The sequence below is a fragment of the Ixodes scapularis genome, unplaced genomic scaffold (assembly GCF_016920785.2).
Source record: "Ixodes scapularis isolate PalLabHiFi unplaced genomic scaffold, ASM1692078v2 PGA_scaffold1__304_contigs__length_218370807, whole genome shotgun sequence".
NCBI lineage: Eukaryota > Metazoa > Arthropoda > Arachnida > Ixodida > Ixodidae > Ixodes > Ixodes scapularis.
The window spans coordinates 89,499,283-89,520,054 of record NW_024609846.1 but is presented as its reverse complement, the minus strand read 5'-3'; the positions used below and the strand labels follow the sequence as shown (position 1 = coordinate 89,520,054).

At 45.9% G+C, this 20,772-nt stretch overlaps 1 protein-coding gene across 1 annotated transcript in view; it reads left to right on the top strand.

Moving 5' to 3' along the window:
- The window catches only part of LOC120836842 (neprilysin-2-like), a 141,329-nt gene that overhangs the window by 51,782 nt on the left and 68,775 nt on the right, over positions 1-20,772 (top strand). Inside the window, exons 4-5 of the mRNA XM_042290266.1 lie at positions 464-471; positions 1,503-1,581. Coding sequence (XP_042146200.1) covers positions 464-471; positions 1,503-1,581 — 87 coding nt within the window. The remainder of the gene's footprint in view (positions 1-463; positions 472-1,502; positions 1,582-20,772) is intronic.

The window sequence follows — 20,772 nt, the reverse complement described above, 5'->3', positions numbered from 1 at the left end:
CGTAAGGAACAGAACCATGGTACAAAGAAAAGAAAATACTCTAGAAATTTTGGCTCATCACATTGACTACTTCCCCAAGTAATATAATTATTTGGCGCTAGCTGATACACTTTCCTCGAGTCGCACAATCTTCTGTCTCAATCATTTATCTTATTAAAGGGTCGTCACCCCGCGCCAGTATAGTGCATATTGTGAACTGGGGATCGCGACCAGTCTCGGAAGTGAATCACTAGATGGCCAGAGACAGTCTTGTTTGTGTTGTTATGACGCTCTCGCAGCCCATCCGACTAGAGCCACCTATATAAGCTTATATAGGAGACTCTTGTCCGACAGGTATCTCAAGTGTCTTATAGAGCGGTTCGATGTTGGTAAGGAGGGGTACGTCACGATTAGTTGCTGTGGTATTTTGTTACGTCACAGCTTTCGTCGAGTGACGAAACGAAAATGTGTGTGTCAGTCTGAGCTTCTCGAATTAATTTTTTCGTACAATTTTAGTTATTTTGGTTCGATAAATTAGCAGCGTAATTGAAGGTACGTAAAATTTCGCAAACGGTGAAGATCTACGATCGTTTATTTTAATGCTGGAGAGACCCTTTTAGGTGAAACGAACTCTAGCGGGGTTACTTCATCAAGTAAAATCCCCCGAGTAATTTGCTGAAATCAATTACCGCTTTAAACGTTATGGTATGCATATTGACTTCGCACGTTAAAAAAATTTTCAGACTTTTGCTTTTTTATTTAGTTCATGCGAATTTAAAAAGGAAACAGCCCTCGTATACTTGTATTGAGAAATGTACGCTTCCACTACTTTGAGCGCGGTCGGGTTACTGTGTCGTGATACCTGCATGATAAACTAACAGCTGGACTACAAGTGCACTCAGACTGTGATTTGTGTGTCACTGCGCAATTTTCGTGAACATAGTTCTCAAATCACACAGAACAAAGGATACCTCATTCAGCAAATTCAGGAAACGTAACGGCATTGCTACGATAGAAGCAATTTGTTACTTACAAAGTGAAGGGTATACATTTAGGAAAGCCATGTATGTTGTCCTTTGACGCACTTTATATACCATTTTTTTATCTTTATTTATAATTATTAGTTATCGAAGCTAACAAACAATAAATAACCACAGTTTTCAGTGCATAGTGGGTGCAGTATACGTGCAGGAATTTCGGAGAGTGCATGCAGCTGCTTGTACCTGAGATCGACGAAAAGAGACGTATTATAAGGGCTTCACGAAGATGTGATGGTTGTAAAAGTGTTTCGTTACTGGAGTCTACAGACTGGTAGCAGTATAGCTGGTAAAAAAACAGCTTCAAGGGACTTCAGACAAGTAAAACAAACGAATTATAGGCCCTTATATAGGAGGCGACGACTTGATCCTTCTATTTGACTGTTGTCTTTAAAACAACTTAACCTCCTGTGGTAACAGTGTGTCGTATGGCTGCGTGTCTAGTGTAAGGTGGGTACATGTGCTATTTTCTCTTTTTTCTGGAACGCGGACCAACTCTTCGGAAGCGCAGGGTTCGGTGGAGACAGCACCAAGGTCTGCCTCTCGCCGGGCTGCGTCAACGCCGGTAAGGAAAGCGCTCCATCAACTATTTGCAGAATTTATATATCCTAGGCGAATTGCGCCTTTAACACTATGTTGGCAGACAAAAAAAAAAAAGACAAATTTTGTCTTTTTTTTGTTTTCTTCCATCAGTGACTCTAAACAAATATGAGAGCCGAAAGACAACAAGTAAACAAACGCTGCGGGAATGAGAAGTCTCAATGTGTGCATGAAGTCCGTGTCTATCGAATTTGTTACTGTTTTAGAAACTGTTAGCGATGAATTACGGGACGTAATGTAAATTTGAACGAACCACGAAAAAGAAAGTATATATTGAAGGACACCTGAATAAGGGCTCTGTTTCGCCGCTTGAAGGGTTAGGTAACGCGGTTCAAGAGTATTTCCTCAACGTGACTCAAGTGATATTCTGTAGGTCTTTAGCTTGCATGTGTCCATGCAGGATTACTTTGTTAACCTGTATAGACGCTTTCAGGCAGCTGTGCATGGGCTCCGCCATAACCGACCTTCAGTTTTTGTTTCCTCTTATTCCGTTCCCTTCACTTCATCATTGCCACAGCAGGACAAGTTACTGCCACTTTAGGCGCTACTGTGTCCTTCTCCTCAGCATAGGCCTTTGAGGCGGCTTGTCAACGCCTGCTTCAGTGTCTTGGTATCTCAGTAACACAAGAGAAGGTCGGCAATGGCGGCTTAGTCGGGCGCGTGTTTGAAGCGTATGTAGGCACTAACAGCTCCAACGCAACGCGTTCTCCCTTAAAGGGCAACTCCGCTTCTTTTCCAGTAGTGCAAAACTATACAGTTCTCTTTGTTATCATCTACAAAACCCCCATGGCAAATATTACGACGGAATTCCGCCTAGAAGTTCATTAAAATCGCTGTCAAAGTTTGACAAGCACGAATCCGCTGGTTTTGGATGAGACGTGCGGGCCAGACAACACTGCCCGGCTGCATTTCCGCTTCCTCCAAATTCCTTCTCCCGGCACGTCCGCGACGTCATCAAGCATGTACAGCTTCTCTCTTTTTTCTTTTTATTTCAATTTTGTTTTTTTTTTCACGGGGAGAGCACGGGTGGCGCCAGCGCCGAGAAAGACGTGAGTGACGCGCTCGGCCGGCCCGGTGCTGGACTATTGATACTACTGATAAGCCGATCGCCTCGTTGAGCGCGGCTTGTGTTACATCACATACTTTTGAACACCAAGTAAAAGGAGGAGAGGGAAGCTGCTTTTGTAAGAATTTTGAGTGACAGGTTAATCTACTATAATCTTCTGGGAGGAGAATAGCGACGCCTGGTGCCAATCCAGGAGGCACAAAGGAGGATCCTGATAAGAGGGGAGCTCCTTCTTCCCCTTGTATATCACGTGGGTGTACATGCTTAGTGATGCCGAATACACAATGTTGTCCGGCTTTGCCACCGTTTCGGTTTCGGTTTGTAGTCATGGCTAGAGTAAAATGACACGAAAACTATTTTATTTTTAGCGAAACAAAGGATTGGGGATCGTTTTTGAGTGCTTCAAAAAGCAAAATCGGCCACTATCTCAAAATTTTTGAAATTAAGCGGAGTTGCCCTTTAAGCTGAGACTGCAGCCAATGCCACAAGCACGAGACCTCCAAATCGCTGCCTTAAAGCGTTCTTCCGCACAACGAGCACCGTGCTTCAAATGTACGTCTCAAAGCCAGGAGCGCGTACTAGCCCGCGCTTGTAGGCTTGGCGGCAGTCTCAGCTTAAAGGGATACTACAACAAAATTTCGGCGCTGATTTTTTGGTTTATATGTGTTCAAAGGAGCAGCATCACATCGAACATACCAATATCTTGTTAAAGAAGCCACGAAAAGGAATTTTAAAACGAATTAAACGATTAGCAAAGAGCACCTGGTGGATGTCGCTAACGCTTTGCTTGTAATGCCCGTCTAGGAACCTTGACAGCTAGTGACGGAGGTTGTCTCGTCTCCGGCCACGACGAGAAAAGAGGGGCAGGAGGAACTCCCCTCTTCCCGAGAACGCCTTTTGTGTGTCGCAGAAGTCGCTATTGTCCCCCTACAAGATTACAGAATATTAACCCGTCACTCAAAATTCGTACAAAAGCAGCCGCTTCGGTGGCTGGAACGACTAGGCCATCCTCTCGACGTCAGCCTCGCCGTAGCTTTGGTCGTCTTGAGACGACCTACGTCACGATTGCGTTAGATGTCACGTGCTCTCCGCTGGGCCTTCTCCGAGCGCTTGCCAGAAGGGGGCCGTTTATAACGAAAAATACAGCCACCAGGCTCAACATACAAACGTGCGACTGTCATTTACGGATGTTGTGGATCATATTCAACCTATTTTTGAACACGACGGGAATATTTCAAATTTCGTTGAAGTATCCCTTTAAGGATGAACAGAGTATAGTTAGCGATTTCACCGAAATTAGCAACCGATCAATGTGAGAGAAATTACTTGCGGGTATAAAAACGAAAAGAAGCGTACTGACGATGTAGTCAGACTTTAAGGGCACCTTTTACTGAGACGCTATAAAAATGAGCAGTGCTCCGTCAATTCACAGCACAGTCACAACTAGTGATAACTCCGACACGTCATTGCGAAGTCGTTGGGGATCGGCGTCCTGTTGAACGTTTGTTGCGTTCACACACCGTGGAGTACGTGAACAAAGGCTTTCGGAACAAAATAGACACCGGAACATTTCGTTTCCTACACTTTTCTTTCTTTTTTGCTCCGGAGCGCGCGAAAGCGCATCTCACGGTAAGGCCTTTTGGCATCGACAGTGCTACGGCGGCATTTTATTATTGGCTATTTCTTTTATTTAAAGAAACGCGTGCAGTGCAATGGCATCGGGTGCTATGAAATCTCTACATATTAAACGGGGTTTTAACGTTGTGGCGTAGCTCTACAGACTACCATCAAGAAAGAAAAAAAAAGAGCGGACCTCTGTTCATCCAAAATCACAACGATAGCCGCGACATATTACGACGAAGTCGTTGGGAATCGGCGTCGCGTTCACGCACTGTGGGGTACGTGAACAAAAGCGTTCAGAACACAACGCTTTTGTTACTTTTTTGTTCCGGAGTGCCTTAAAGCGCGTCTTGCGGCACGAGCTCTTGGCATTAACAGTGATATGGCGGCATTTTGTTGTCGGCCCTATTGTTTTTCAACAACTTGAAAATTTTTCAAGTCGTATGGCAAAATGCCATTTGAAAGGGACTGTGAAAAACGTTTAGCCAATATAACGTTTGATTATTCCTTGGTATTCTTCAAACTTTTTTACATTTATTTTATCTATACCTGCTGAGGAAGAAAGCTTAAGGTTTTTCTATTATGTTTGCAATGGCAGCAGTTTTGAAAGTAAGCCCAGCCATGGATATGGGGGAAGCATGAGGAGCAGTGGAAAACGTGTCACCAATTTACTGTGTAAAAGCTGAACAAAACACATCATTAAGCAACTTTGCAGATTCATCATCACGTACGAAGGCGTCGACGTCATTCTTGAGTATAATAACAGCATCATACTTCCGATTAATAACTCTCCATAACCTTCATGGATTACCCTTAAGTATGCACGGAAGGTCGGTGTTATAAAATACACGTTTTTGTGTCGGAATTGCGGATCTGAATTGTTTTTCTAGATTGTGAAAGTTGTCCCAGTCCGAGTTTCGCCCAGTATTCTTCGCTTTACGAAAGAGTCGCTTTTCTTTAGCTTAAATGTTTCAGACAGCTATTAAACCAAGGAGCAGATGAGCTTTCGGTAGACGTGACGTTCGGGATAAAGATGCCAGCTAATTCTCGTATTTTATATTTGAACATAGCCCAATTATCATAGACAGGTCGCTATCAAAATAGAACAAAAAGGCATCAACAAATTTATTTATTTTGGCATTATTTCCTTGATAATCACCTTTATCATATAACTTTACGTCTTTTTTTTTGTTTTGATTTAGCATCATTATGTAAAAAAATGCGCAGTTAATTGCCCTATTGTTACTTATTTCGCATCGGTAGTTCATTGACCTTAGGGTGTCCGGCTCAGAAACAAGAATAAGATGCAATAAAACTTTGGCTAGGGCTAGTTGGTACATATCTATTCAAAGGTTAAAAGGCGCGAATCGAAACAGAACAAAAAAGACACGTATGACAAGGACAACCGTACGACAAAGGCAACAATGGGGTGAAGGATACTCGAGGAATGGGACGTTGATCATGTGGGTTTGGTTACAAGCTGTGAAAGATTGAAGTTGAGACAGAAATTAACGAAACCTGAAGCTTCGCTCGTATCAAGAGGGGTGGAATCGGATAGGGTAGAGGGATAATTACAATCCTCGAAAAGCAGAATGATTAACTGAGCATATTTCAGCTACAATTTGTTGAAGACATCATTAAGACGGGTAAGAAAAAATAGATCGCTGTGAGGAGGTCGGAAGCATACACCAATAAAAACTGTACTATGCGAAGTTGCACAACAGAGCCACAGCATTTCCACCGGCGACGAACTATGGACACGGTTGCATTTAAGACTCATTTATTGCAATCAACCCCGCCCCCCCCCCCCCCCCCCCCCTTTTCCTTCAGCAGTGATCTATCTTTGCGAAATACGTTAAAACCGGATGTGCCCGAAAAGATGTCAGCCTCAGTCACAGATGATGACAACCATGTTTCAGTAAGAGCAACGTCACAAGCAGTGGATGCTATTAGGCGGCATACCTCGTCTTGTATTAACATCCCACCTCTTATGTTTGTGCAAAGGAAGGACAGTGGCCTGGGGGGACTTGCCCTTAACCACGGGGACAACGTCCGCCTAGTTAATTAGGACACTTTTTTACAGCATTCGATCTCTCATCAAAAAAGTACCGCTTAGGGCCAATACGGAGTGTTTTAAAACGCAAAAAGAACGGCTTAGCCTGCTCACGCACGAAAGTTATCAATTGGCGTCTGTAAATCTGAACCGGATGTGAAAAGTCCTCAGACACGGCGAAGCCGGTGACCTTTATCCCACTAGACAAAAGTCGTTCTTTCATTTTGTAAAAAAAAATAATAATAAAATCAAAATATTGTATTATCGGGCGGTTCTTAACGGGGACGAGATTGAGCTGGCCTGTGGGCACGTTCGATGCTGTCTGGGTATCACCTCGATATCAAGATGATGTGAACAAAGACTAATAACCTTCTGTTCAGACTGTGCCCAAGTATTCCTGTCTGTGTCAGGCAGTCCATAAAGAAGGAGATTAGAGCGCCGCGATCTGTTCTCTGTGTCGTCCAGGCGTTCGGTCAGCGTCGCCAAACCACCCGTAAGGCCTGCCGTGACAGAGCGGAGTTCCTCAAGATCGTTTCAGATGAAATTAAGACTGGAAAACTCATGCTCTATTTGTGTCAGGCGGTCGGAAAGGCTGTTGCCTGTTTCGTCAGTATGAGTAAGTTTTAATTCAAAATGATTTTTTTCTTTAAAAATGAAGAGGGAAAGGAGAGAAAAAACAACTTAGTAGTTGCTTGAGAAGGCCCTTGCCTCTCCCAACAGCAGCAGCAGATCAGAAAAAATAATGAAACTTAGCTTAACAGAATCAGAGACATAAATATATAATAAAAACAAATTAACTTAGAATAATAAACATACCTTCAGTTTGCATTCAAGTATTTGGCTTTCCTCCGTCTGGCGTACCCAGAGAGAGAGAAGTGTTGAAAGGAAAGGAAGCCTGGAACTTATTAACCACACCGTCGATTGGGGGCAAGCCAGTTCCAGGTTGGGGATGGGGAAAGAGGGGATCAAAAGGAAAGATTAGAAAGGTGAAGAGAAGAGAGAGAAGGCATCTTGGATGAAGTCACAGTTACTTGATTGGGTTTGTCCACTACTCTATATCTATTCACAGCACTGTCAGCACTTTTACAAGCGGTCCAGTAGGCAGGTATCTTCCAGGAATACAAGAAGAGAAGAGAATGTTCTTGCGGCATCACGAACGGAGCCGGGGGGGAAAAGAATGTCTTGCGTAGTAGAGCGGGCAACTCCCGCGATCTGCAGTTTGTCGAAGAAGATTTTTCTCTCGTCTGCGTAATTGGGACAGGCCCAAAAAGATGGTCCACATCCTCAAGAGTGTCACAAGTAGAGCAGTTTGGGCTCATCGTTGCGTCAATTCGGTGGATGGCAGATGCAGTATAGGCACAGCCTGTGCGAAGCCGGTGTAGTACGGAGGCGCTTGCACGTGGTAGCTTCGTAGGGACGCGTGGGGGTGGTCTCCCGTCAGCGACCCGTGGGTCCGGATGATTCTGGATTATCGCTTGGTGAATTAGCAGCTTGGCTTCATGAATCCTCGGCACCACAATAATGGGAGTACCAAGCTGGTGTGCTGCAGCGGCAAGAAGGTCGGCCGTCTCATTACCCAAAATGCCTACATGTGAGGGCAACCATTGGAATGATATTTCCCAGCCCTTCGCTTGGAGGTTTCTTGCAAGGTGTGCAATGTATCGGGCATATTGAGGGGCATCATCAAGATTACCGAGATGTTGTAGCGCTATTTTTGAGTCGGTCAGGAGCAAAGCTTTCCTGCAGTAAGGAAGTTTCTCCAGGGCGTCAAGTCCAAGTCTAAGGGCCACCAGCTCAGCGGTTGTTGATGTGGCGTGGAAGCTGAGCTTTCTGGCATGAGACACGTTCAGGTCAGGTATATAAACCGCTGCGGTAGATGACTTGCTGCTACGAAGAACTGAGCCGTCGGTGTATATTCGCATCCATCCTTGGTACAGTGTCTCAATATGATCCTCTGTAGTTGTCCGGGCAACGACCTGTGCTGTGTTGCGTTTGCTTTTGAGCATTGGAACAGTCTCATTTATGTTCAGTGGAGGGGCATATGGTGGCGGTGCCGGGTAGTCGGTGTCCGGATCACCAATAAAGGCCATAAACTCCGTTGCCAGAGAACCAAGGCAAGAAAGGGGGCGTTGGCGAAGGCGATTCAGAAGAGGAGCAGTTGAGCGACAGAGAGTTTGCCTCGCTATGTGTCGGAGTGTTAGTTCTCTACCGTGATTTTCCACTAGGTTTACCCTCGCTTCCACTAGTGTTGGAACGTTTGGTGAATATCTGGGTAATCCAAGGCACAGACGAACTGCCACTCTCTGAAAAGTCTCTACTGCTGAACTCTGGGTATTGCCGAGGTTCACCAGTGGCAGTGCGTATAGCAACCTTGAAAGAATAAGACCTCTGTAGAGATGCATCATCATTGCCTGTACGGTTTCCCATCTGCTGCCAATGGTCATGCGGATAGCGTTGAGGTGTCGGCGACATCTGATAATGGTTGTCTTGACTGCTGGTCGCCAAGAGACTCGATCATCCAGGAGGAAGCCTAGATAGGAGTATGTTCGAACCCTTGTCACGTTTGTCCCATTGATCGTGTAAGTTCGGTTGATGGAAGACCTGGCCGTAGGGTGGTATTGAAGAGCGGCTGTTTTAGAGGCCGATAACGTAAGACCAAGCCTAGATATCACGTCAACTATAGCGTCGAGGCCTAGCTGGAGTGTTCGCTGCATGTTACTGTATGAGCTAGTTGGGGCAGTAGCCCAGAGAGCAACATCGTCGGCGTAAATTGCGATGTTTATGACTGGAGAGGGGTTGTTCAAGGGCTGCAGAGCCTCCGGCAGAGCTGCCATTGCTGCATTGAATAAAAATGGGCTAATGACGCTGCCCTGAGGAACACCCTGGGCTACTTGCCGTTGTGAACTGCGCACACCTTCTAAGCGAACGCACATTGTACGCCCTGTCAGGAATGCACGAACGAATGCGAGTGCTCGGCCGGTAACACCAAGCCTGATTAGCTGAGCTAGAATGGTTTCGTGTGGGATAGAGTCAAAGGCCTTTTTGATATCAAGGAATATTGCCGAGGTTGCTTGGCGAGTTGCCTTTGATTGTTCCATGTCTGACACTAGGTCACCAATCGCGTCTGTTGTGCACCGCCGTTTTCGGAAGCCTGATAATTGATGAGGTAGAGCGCCAGATGTCTCAAGCTGCCAGTCAAGGCGTCTTAGGACCATCCGCTCCAGAACCTTGCCGAGACAGCAGGTGAGGGAGATAGGCCTGTAGGAGCTGATGTCACCGGTTGGCTTCCCTGGTTTATGAACGGGAACTACTTCAGATGTGAGCCATGCGCGTGGCAGAACTGCCGAGCGCCAGATGTCATTGAGATATTCCAAAAGGCCCGGAAGGGCCGTTGCATCTAAATTGCGCAAGGCCTGAAAGGTGATCCCATCTAGCCCTGGAGCGGTGCGTTTGCGAGCAGAGCGGCGAAGAGCATGTTGGAGTTCCTTCAGCGTAAAGTCCACGTCGTTCGCGGTCAATGTTGTTGGTAAAGTGATAGTAGTGGTGCTATGCGCGGTATAGCCTTGGGGTGAGACAGGGACAGAGGTGAATTCATCGGCAAGGAATTCTACTGCTTGAGCCACGGTGATGTTCTGGGCGATGACAAGACCAAGAACGGGTGACCGTGGAACAGCGTGCCCGGCAAGGGCACGGGCCATGCGCCACGCTTGTTTTCCTCCACCAGGGGAGTGAAGCGACTCGCAACGCTGCCGCCATTGTCTCCTTTGTAATCGTTTGGTGTGCTTCCGGAATGCTCTGTCTATCTTTCGATATCGCTGAATGTCCTCTTGCTTTGATGTTTTAAGTGCTCGGCGCTGTGCCTGGCGTCGCGAGGCACGTAACTTGAGGTACTTTAGGTCAGGGTTTGGCCGATATATGGGAATGATCACGGTTCTGGTCGCTTTGGATAACGCATTGGAGATGGCTGTGGTGTAATCCAAATTGCCTAGAGACATTATTTCGGCAAACAACACGCGGTAAGCATCCCAGTTAGTCACTTTGCGAGTCTTGTGCGTGGTGGGGCCTCCTTCTAGTGAAGTAATTTTGATTGGTAGGTGGTCGCTGCCCCAGCTATCAGGTTCCGCTGACCACAAGGCTCGTACTGGGGACGTAGTGAAGCTAAGGTCTAGTGCACTTCCCTCCACGCCAGGTCGTACGAAGGTGGCCACTCCGTCGTTCAAGCATATAAGACCAAGGGCAGTTGCGGCATCCTCAAGCAGTCGCCCGCGAGGTGTTGTTTTCTTATCCCCCCAGGTCTCGTTGTGGGCGTTAAAATCCCCAAGAAACAGGGTGGCTGGTGCGCATCGTGAGAGAATTGCACGCAATGAGGAGGGGTCCCACTGAACGTTAGGTCTAATGTAGACTGAAATCACAGTGACGTCTGAGTTCCCTTTTTTTATTGTGACAGCGACATATTCGGCGATGTTGTCGCACAAGTCCGACAGGTCCACTTGTAATTGAGGTAGATCTCGGTGTACGTACAACGATGCCTTTGGAGGATCTGTTGATGTGAGAGTCGTCCGAGGCGTACTATTGTAGATAACATAGGGCGACAGACGAATCGATTGTGGTTGGCAGTTTGTCTCCTGGAGGGCTAGTACTTCAATTTGGTGCCTTTGTAAATATTGCCGTAAGTCGTCTATCCGATTTCGTAGTCCATTAACATTCCACTGAAGAATCTGAGGTATTAAACAGCGTCTTGCGCAGCGAGGAAGATGATTTTGCGTCGATTGCAGTCCGGCCTTATTAAGGCGAGACTACCTAGACCAGGAGCTGGCAAGTGGCAGGAGCATGTCGATCACTGTAACCAGTGCCTGAGCGAATGGAAAATTTAGAGACGTGAGGAAGGTACGTAGCTGTATGGCTAACGTACAAATCGCACTTCCGAAGCTTTGAGGCTTAGGTGTTGCATTAGGTATTGGTTTAGGATCACCAGGTGGCTCACTGTGCTTTCGGGTTGGCCGGGTCAGACCTCTTGAAGGGCCTTTTTTGGCGGTAGCTGCTGAAGCACTAGATGGCTGAGTGCTTGGTCCAGACTGTACTGGGGGAGCTGCTGAGGCGTCTGGAGCAGTTTTGCCTGTCAAGTTTTCCAAAGGAGGGAAGTTATCCTCGCTCTGGAGTGGAATGCATGATTGCTTATCTTCTTTTGAGCCTTGTGATCGTTTTCGAGGTGTCCAGTGTCTTCCAGTTCCACACGCCTCTTGGTCGTTTTCGATAGCAGATTTAGCGGAAGTGTAGTTCACATTTTTCGAGCTTTTGTAGTTGCTGATTTGTCTTTCTACTTTGTAGATGGCACAGACTTTTGATGTCGCATCATGGCGCTTCTTACAGTTGGCACATTTAGGCTGCTCCGCTGCACACTCATTTACTCCGTGGTCGCCGCCACAACGACTGCAGCGCTGCGCCTTAAGACAGGTGCTTGCAATGTGGCCGAAGCGATTGCAGTTCGGACACTGCCTTGGCTTTTCAAGGTAGGGAAGAACTTTGTAACGTGTATGCCCGGCAGTGACATATTCAGGTGAGGATTTTGTTGCGAAGACCAGTTTGACAATTTCTGACTTTCCAAGTCTTCTCACCTGGATTACTGAAGCTTTTTCTCGCATGGCTGCCAAGAGATCAGCGTCCTCGATGTCTGCAGATACTCCTCGAATAATACCCACAGATGCCGATGGTGGAGGAGGTTCGTAAGTTTGAACTTGAACTGTTCCCAGGTTCTTCAGTTGCAGAAGTGCTTTTGTGGATTCTACATTTCTAGCATCGATGGCCAGAAGATTCAATCGGTAGTTGGGCCGAATCTGGATGACACCGTCTGGGGCCAGACTGTCCAGCTTTTGTTTTAGTACCAGAGGGTTCATGTTGGTGATGATCGTGGTTGGGTCGTTAGGCTTAACAATGACTGTGAGATTATAACCCGGCTGAGTTTTGATTGTGTCCTCACTTGACTTTGAGCCGTGACGTCTCTTCTTCGACGTTTGGGTTTGCCACCCAGCTTCGTCCTCGAAGTCATCCATGACGCTATCATGAGAGTCTTCAGGCTTGTGATGTGGTTCGGCAGATCCAGATTCATCCTGGTTAGGCTGTGGTGGATTCGGGAGGCTCATATTACGTGGCGCCCGTTGGGCGGAGTCGTAGCTCCTAATTGGCTGTGGACAGGAGACGTCTTCTTGAAAAACCAGGGAAATATTCGGTCAATAAACCAGGAAATAACCATAAAATAACGTAGTCTTCCTAGAGCGACAAATTCGATCGTCCTGGCTGGAGCGTCGTCGTCGTCGTTCTCTCTGGCGTACCCAAATTCGCCGACCAATGTTGCCCGCTGACCATAGTTGCCAGACTACCGCTACTGCGGCGGGTGTATGAGGGAAAGGGAGAAGATTTCAACGAAGAGAGGGGAAGGAGGCGGAGGAGGAAATGTAAATAGAGGGGGGGGGGGGCCTGCGGGGGAGCGTAGCGCGTTTTCTTCGCCGCCAGCGTCGGGTCGCTGACTCGCTGGTGTCGTCGCGCTACCCTCGCCGTCGACGACGCTTGTTCGCGTTGTGCTCGCGCCATCCGTTTTGCCTCCTGCTTTGAGGCGCTGGCGTCATTTGCGCGTTATTTGACGTCGCCGTAAAAACGTGCTCGCGCCGCGCACGCGGGAATTCGTTTAGATGACCCGTAATAATTACTTCCTTGGTTTATCTGCAGCGGTGCAGCGATAGGCTCAAGAATACCAATCGCTGCTTGCAAATAAACCCCAAGTTCTTTTTATAGATAATTACAAGGACTGCTTCAACTGGAGTGGGTGGCCCTAAAAAGGGCCGTTTGCTGGGTGTGTTCAGGCACACGGATACCCTCCGGCCGATGGCTTCCACAAGCCTGAGGAGCGGTCCCTGCACCTGGTTCGGCCGTTGATGGAATTACATTTGCCTTTCATGCAACGGGATAAGCGGCGGAGAAAAGCTCACCGGCCTTTGAGCGGATCCGGAGAAAAGATCACCGATCTTTTTTCTAAATGCTTCCTTAGCTTGGCAGATTCTGCGTCACATTGCAATTTAACAGAATTCGAACTTGTCACATCATTAAAAATATGTCCTCTTTTCTGTAATATTCTTGAAGTTCATTGGGGATATTTACTAATTCTTCAGTGATTAGTAATCACCAAATTCTGTATGTTAATGAAGCCGAAACTATATATAACATCAGAACATTGGACGCCTGCAAGGAAGACAACAATTTATTGACAGCTGACAGTGCGCCGTCGGTAGCTCTGTAAAAAAATAAGGAGGTTTGTTCTTTGCGAGCTAATATAAATAGCGGTGTGTGAACCGCTTCAGCTCCAAAGGTTCTGTAGTGCCTGGTAGATAAGTATGTGTTTGTTGATATAATCAGTGGCGGGCACGCTGTTTCCTTTCTGTTATTTCACTAACAAAACTTTTGGTTGCAAGAGCAGCTTTGTCCTGTCGTGTGTGTTGTCTTCACTCCGTCGTCGTCGATTAAGCGGTTTTCATCGTGTATTACGTTTACCCCTTCACCCAATTCACAAATTTACAAAAGACTGGTTCTTGCATATAGGTCACGAGTAACAACGGTGACAGTGTGCAGCTCCGAAGGTCATGTATGCCTCGCCGTAGAAGAGCACTATCACACAAAGGCAACGCGTGGAAAAACCAGCACGAACGGCTACAAAACGTGCATGTCCGTGGAAGAAAGAAACCTCGATATCCTAGTTGTGTACCCTGTTTTCAAAGGTTAACAGAAGTTGTTAACCTTTTACGAATTTGACGTATTTTAATAATAATAAATTGACATATGTTTTGAAGAATCCAGCAACCTCCATATTAAAAAAAAGGGGGAAAAAACGGTGGGCTTTTTTCCGCATACTCAATGGCCGGTGACCTTTTCTCCTGTGAGCTTTTCTCCGGGATTCCAACGGGATACCTCCAATCTTTTGATTTCTGGCACTTCAATGATTTCTCGAGTGAGTTTATTCTTTCTATGCATCTCACACTTGTCGAAGACAGAATAAAGATAAACTCATTCGAGAAACCATTGAAGCGCGGAAAATTGGAAGATTGGGGGAAACTGTCAGCGGTCCTTCACTATGTTTATCCTATCAGGAATGTTGCTTTTTAGACACACAGTGACAGAGCGTGACCGTCGTGACGGTGGATTAGGAGCACGCGGCGTCCATGTCGTGTATTTTCTCTTTGTTTGTTTGCTATGACGTTACAGTCTCTATGCTCGATATTTGCATGAATAAACTTTGTTCGTCTACCTTCTTCCTCTTGTCCGTGTTCTTGCGCTGTTTTCATGTTAACTAGCCCTAACTTCTACGTTAGTCAACTTCTATTCTGGAATGCAGATACAGATACTCATAGAAATACACTTGTTCACAAACGGTGCTACTCAGGGAAGGTGTAGTTCGTGGCTAATGCACGTGGCAATTTATGCTTGCCATTTACCCACGAAATGGGTAATTTTGTGTCATTTTGTGGACTTGTCCTTAGCTCAAACTTTTTACTTATTATTAATGCCGATAAGAAAACGTTAACCCGTGTGAACCACATAGTAACTGAGCGGCAAAGACTGCGTGCTTGACAAAAGCCATCTGCACGAAATGAACCCTGTTTTGTCGTAAGGGCGCATCTCAAACTCGATCATGCCATGAAAGGCAAATGTAATTCCATCAACGGCCGAACCAGGTGCAGGGACCGCTCCTCAGGCTTGTGGAAGCCATCGGCCGGAGGGTATCCGTGTGCCTGAACACACCCAGCAAACGGCCCTTTTTAGGGCCACCCACTCCAGTTGAAGCAGTCCTTGTAATTATGTATAAAAAGAACTTGGGGTTTATTTGCAAGCACCGATTGGTATTCTTGAGTCTATCGCTGCATCGCTGCAGATAAACCAAGGAAGTAATTATTACGGGTCATCTAAACGAATTCCCGCGTGCGCGGCACGAGCACGTTTTTACGGCGACGTCAAATAACGCGCAAATGACGCCAGCGCCTCAAAGCAGGAGGCAAAACGGATGGCGCGAGCACAACGCGAACAAGCGTCGTCGACGGCGAGGGTAGCGCGACGACACCAGCGACCCGACGCTGGCGGCGGAGAAAACGCGCTACGCTCCCCCGCATGCCCCCCCCCCCCCTCTATTTACATTCTCTCCCTCTATTTACATTTCCTCCTCCGCCTCCTTCCCCTCTCTTCGTTGAAATCTTCTCCCTTTCCCTCATACACCCGCCGCAGTAGCGATAGTCTGGCAGCTATGGTCAGCGGGCAACATTGGTCGGCGAATTTGGGTACACTGAGAGATAAATAGCCTGCGCCTAATTACAGATGCAAAATATAAGAAAATAATTTAACATACAATAATAGTAACGCGAATTCAGTTTTCATTCAAGTATTTAAACATTGAAAACTAAATTATTAAATATTGTGCGTATATTTTTTCTAGTTGAACAAGTAATATATATGTACATTGTGCCTGAACGACAGACTAAACATTGAATTGATTTCAGTTCCTCGAGTAGAGTGACCTGACCGTCTTCAAGCTTGGTCAACAAAGAGAGCACAGCTTTTGGGATGTCATAACTTGGGTTCGACTCTATATCGCCGCAAAGGAGCAACAGTTGTACTACGGCACTGCACTGGCAAACAGTTGTAAGGCAACACTGGGGGCCTGGTATCAAAAGCAAACACCTTTTACTACTTTTTTGGCACAGAGAGGGTAGGAAGTACGCACCTGTGTGAGAAGATTAAAGGCGAGTTAGCAGTTTTCATAATAGCGATGCAACCAGGCCCACAAGCGAGCACAGGCAAGTTCCGTCCTCTGTAGCCGAGTCTGGTGTTATTGATGTCGCTTCACTTGTGAACTTGCCGAAGAGAGCGCCACAGTTGATTGCGTCCAGCACCAAGCGAGGGCAACTGAAGGCACCGTCATCCTCGCAGCAATCCGATTAAGCAGGCCATGTGTGCACCGGTAGAGCCTGACGAGGGGGCGAACTCGGCGAGGAAAAGAGAAAAGATCTGGATCTGTGCGAACAAGGCGAAAGGCAGATTAGCACACTTCATCCTTCATGCCACCAGGGGTGCTATGTTGCGCTTTTTGCACACCCAGGAGACTTGGAAGAAGGGAGTGACGTCAACGACTAGAGCAAACGCAGATTAGGTGTTGACAGAAGAAAACAAAATCAACATCCAATCTGCATTTGCTGCGTTGTTGACGTCACTTCCTTCTCCCTAGCCTCCTGGGAGTGCAAAAAGCGTAACATAGCCCCCCAGGCCCACCTCATCGTCTTTTCCTTCAAATGGTAAATACGAAGTTATTCTGTCACCGGTGATCGCAGAAACTGTTGCGCTAAACTCACTGTTGTTTCGCTGTGACCTCCGAGGACAACCCTATCGGATCGATGACTTCGGGGAGGAGCTTAGAAGGTGCGACATCTTAAAGAAAATCGCCGCCTTTAGATCCTACCAGATGAATCACGTATGGATGCTTACCCTTCAGTCTGCGGTGGCAAAACAGCAGGTGATGGAAGCCAAGGAACTCAAGGTAAGAGCCCTAAGCTACCTGGTGCTTGACGCTAACAGCACTGAAGTGCGCCTCCAACAGCACTGGGTACCTTTTCATATACCCGACGAGGTCGTACATAAGATCCTGCAGCCCCACAGGAACGTGACTGAGCTTGCAAGGGAAACATGGCGTGTTGAAGGTTTCAAAGATATGGAGTTGACAACCAGATTAGCCCGAATGGAACTGAAGGCGGACGTAAACATCGAAAACGTTACCAACGGATGAAAATATTTGGCGGAACAGCACTGATTGTCAACCCCGGTCGCGCACCGCTCTGTTTACGCAAGAAACGCACCGGGCGCATAAGATGGCAATGTCGAGTTCCGAAGTGTTTTAATTGCCACATGCTGGTGACGATTGTATGAAGACGTACACGAATGTCGCAGAACATTCATTACGGACGAAGAACCAAATGAAGATATCATGGACGCCACTGAGGCAGAAGACCTGACAAGCATTGGCATGCCTGCAACCAAGGAGAACGAATTGTTCCTTGCTATACTTACCACGGAAACTATGGTGGCGGAAGTACCAAAAGCGGAGAAAAACGCTTCAGGCTTCCAAAATAGCAAGTGTTGGTTGAAGGTGAACAAAAAACAACATTTTGTGAGAAAGACCATTAGGAAGCCGCAAAGCAGATCGCGGATGGCATTAAAGGAGAAATGTACAGTGACAGTCAAGACATTAAGCATACTCCTGAGCAGGCATTAGCAGCTACAGAAGGGAACGATGATGATTCGCCACCTCGGATGCAAGTCACGAAGCGAGGGTGATATCGCTCTATGTCGGAGCACTTCATAAACAGAGCGACGAGGCAGGGATTTGAAGCAAAACGGTTTTTGCCAAGTATGAGGTTTGGTACGACGAACTTTCCAAATATTGAACAAATCCGAAGAGTTTACGCTAATTTTGAATCAGAGTTTAAGTGGACAGGTTTGCAAAAAAAAAAAAGAACATTTTTTATAGGAAAGAGTTTTCATGGGATGACGGGAAAGATAGGGACTGGCCGCGTTTTCAAAGTGCAACATAGAAAGTAAACAATGTTTTCAGAATTACCAACTAGAGTGAACGTTTCAAAGTTACATATAGAATAAAAATGCAATGTAAATTGTATCTAAAACAATTGTTCGGGCTAAAATGTCTTTACCATGCAAAAAAAAATTACCGCATCTCCACGTGGTGAATGATGTTGATTGGGGCGAAGCTCTGGTGGTGCTGATGATACTGATTTTGTTCATACTGATTTTGTTCATAGGTTCACAGTGATCGCTACTAGCAAAACGGGAAAAAAACTGTTCCTCCTCGGAGCGCCAGGAGAGGGCCGTGACCGACTCAGGTCAGCGTCCGCAGAAAGAATTTACGCGACAAGCTCCCAATGTGCGCACAAGATCTTGACTAATTAAACTAGTTTCAATTGTTCCACTTTAAACATGTGTTATTTCCTATTACTATTTAAACTTGGCCTTCACCAGCCAAGCCTCCCCACGAACGGTAGGCTCCGACATTCACTGATCTGAGAAATCTGTATTTAAATTGTTGACTTATGCTTGAAACTCACCTGTAATCTTTTGTATGAATTCTTATTTTTCACGAACTCCTGTCACAATGCTTTCTCTTCATAGACTTCCTACATTTTTCGATCCCTTGCTTGCCCTTGTTTGAAATCGGCAACTTGCTATCTTTCTCTACTCCCATTTCGGGAATTTTGTATATTTAGAAACCTGTAAAATCAAAAAAATAAAAATATTGCAGGGCATTTTTGAAGGGCCTGTTAGGACAGATGATGAGCCTCGATATGTGAAAAGTAGAAAACAAATTGCGATGGCCTTCATTTTAAACTGATTTTCGAATTATTGCAAAATCGTTAACCTGCCAAACCAGAAAATTTCAGAAAATTTATGCGAATATAAAACAGACGCGTTTAAATCATTCTAAAAATTTTGAATTTCAAGTCTTTTTAATATCCGGATTCATAAAGCTCTGAATTGCTTCGTAATCGACAATGCATGCTTACCTCCTTTTATTTAATGTAGAGTCTCTGCACAAAAAAAAAAAAAAAATAAACCGAAGACGACAACAGTTTTTCTTTTATAAATATCCAAAAGGTGATTTCACGCAAGTCTCAAAAACGAGCGCGTATACCGACAGCGACTATGTGATTGTTTTTCCTCAAAAGAAATTTTATTTTCCGCAAAAAACAGTTCGAATATGTTTTTGCAGTTGCAGAAGTGAGATATATATCTTTTGGTAAAAATAAAAAAATGGCATCCGGACACTGTCGTTCGATCCTATCTGAAAAGGCCCAATACAAAGAATCTCAGGCAATCGGATTTTTTTTTTAAGTATCTTTTATTTTCTACGCATTGTGCGGCCCTCCACGGCGGCGGATCTATTGGACCTCACAGGCGGCGCAGGTTCAGGTTCTGCCGCGCCCTACCTCCGATATCATGTTACCGCCAAGGTTGTACGCTGATCTGTTTGCAAAGTCGCTCCGGTTGCTTCTTTTATGTGGCGTATACGGCAACGCTATACGCCGGCTGTTAAAACAGGCACCGCGAAGCATGTTACAGGGGGTGCACCTCGATTGCTCCGGCCAATGGGCATTTTTGGGTCGGTTGAACGGAAATGTATTATAAATTTTCTCTTCAAAAATACCGTCCACCCTTGTGCTGTCAATTTGTCTATTCCTGACCACCCCGTAGCATTTTTACGCCTTTTTAATAATAATGCAATTGTGAAGAATGTGTATGGCCAGGCCCGCTACGTGCCTGGTGCACGCCCCATTTGTGGCAACCGCGTTAGCATAAATGGCTAACACGGTTATTTCAATAGGAAAATGGAGCACATTTTCGCCCGTTTTCGGTTTCTGGTGCCATAGAGCCTCATGTGTTCAAAAACTTCGTCGGCTCCCATTTTCCCATTGAAATTTGCAGAAAATCAGTTATAATTTTTGATTAAGTTATCTGATCGGGCTGAAACTTTGGCATCTGGTTGTGACCTCTAGCGCTACCTTTGGGCGGAGAATGAGCGTTCGGCGATGCCTAGTTTATTTTTCCGGTAAAAAAGACCGTGTAAATTTCCTTTTGTGACACCCTGTACTTCCTTGTCAATCCTTCCTATTGTCAGTGCATATTTCTAGACCCGTAACCAGAACAGTTTTTGGGGGAAGCCGTCCGAAATGTCAACATCGCACGATACGCAAAGCGCGCACGTGACTGAGAGGACGCTTAAAATTTTTTTTGTTCAGAAAGACATTTTTTTTTAATAAAGGATTGGTTTTATTCGTCTGGGTATAAAGCCAGGAAAATTAATTTTTTCATCAAAATTAAAAATGGTCACCGGACATGGTTGTTCGATATTATCTGAAAACGCCCTACTGTCATGATTATTTGTTACGGAACGGGCATTCAGGTGACCGTGATAGATTAGAGTGTTATCTTTCGATGACAAGGAGCTAGTGACCAAGGTCCACAGGCTAAACTAACTTCCAGTATCCCATTGCAAAAAGAAGCAAAAAGATACCGAGTAGATAAGTTAACAAATCTTCTCGATGTCAGCATCATTTTTGATTGGACGAGTGGGAAACCATCGGCTCGACGAGCAAATGTTTTTCCATTTCTCACCCAGACATGTTTCCAGGTCGACTACCGCTTCTTAGCAATCGTTTTGCCAAGAATACGTTTTAATGACGAGCAAAGATGCTTGTTCACAAATAGCCGCATATTTGTGTCGAGGCCTACATCCGAGTTTTGTAAGGCGCTTCTTTTTTGCTTTTTGAAGAATAGCGTCGCGCTTGCTGCGCTTTAGAAGCTGTAGGATGATGCTT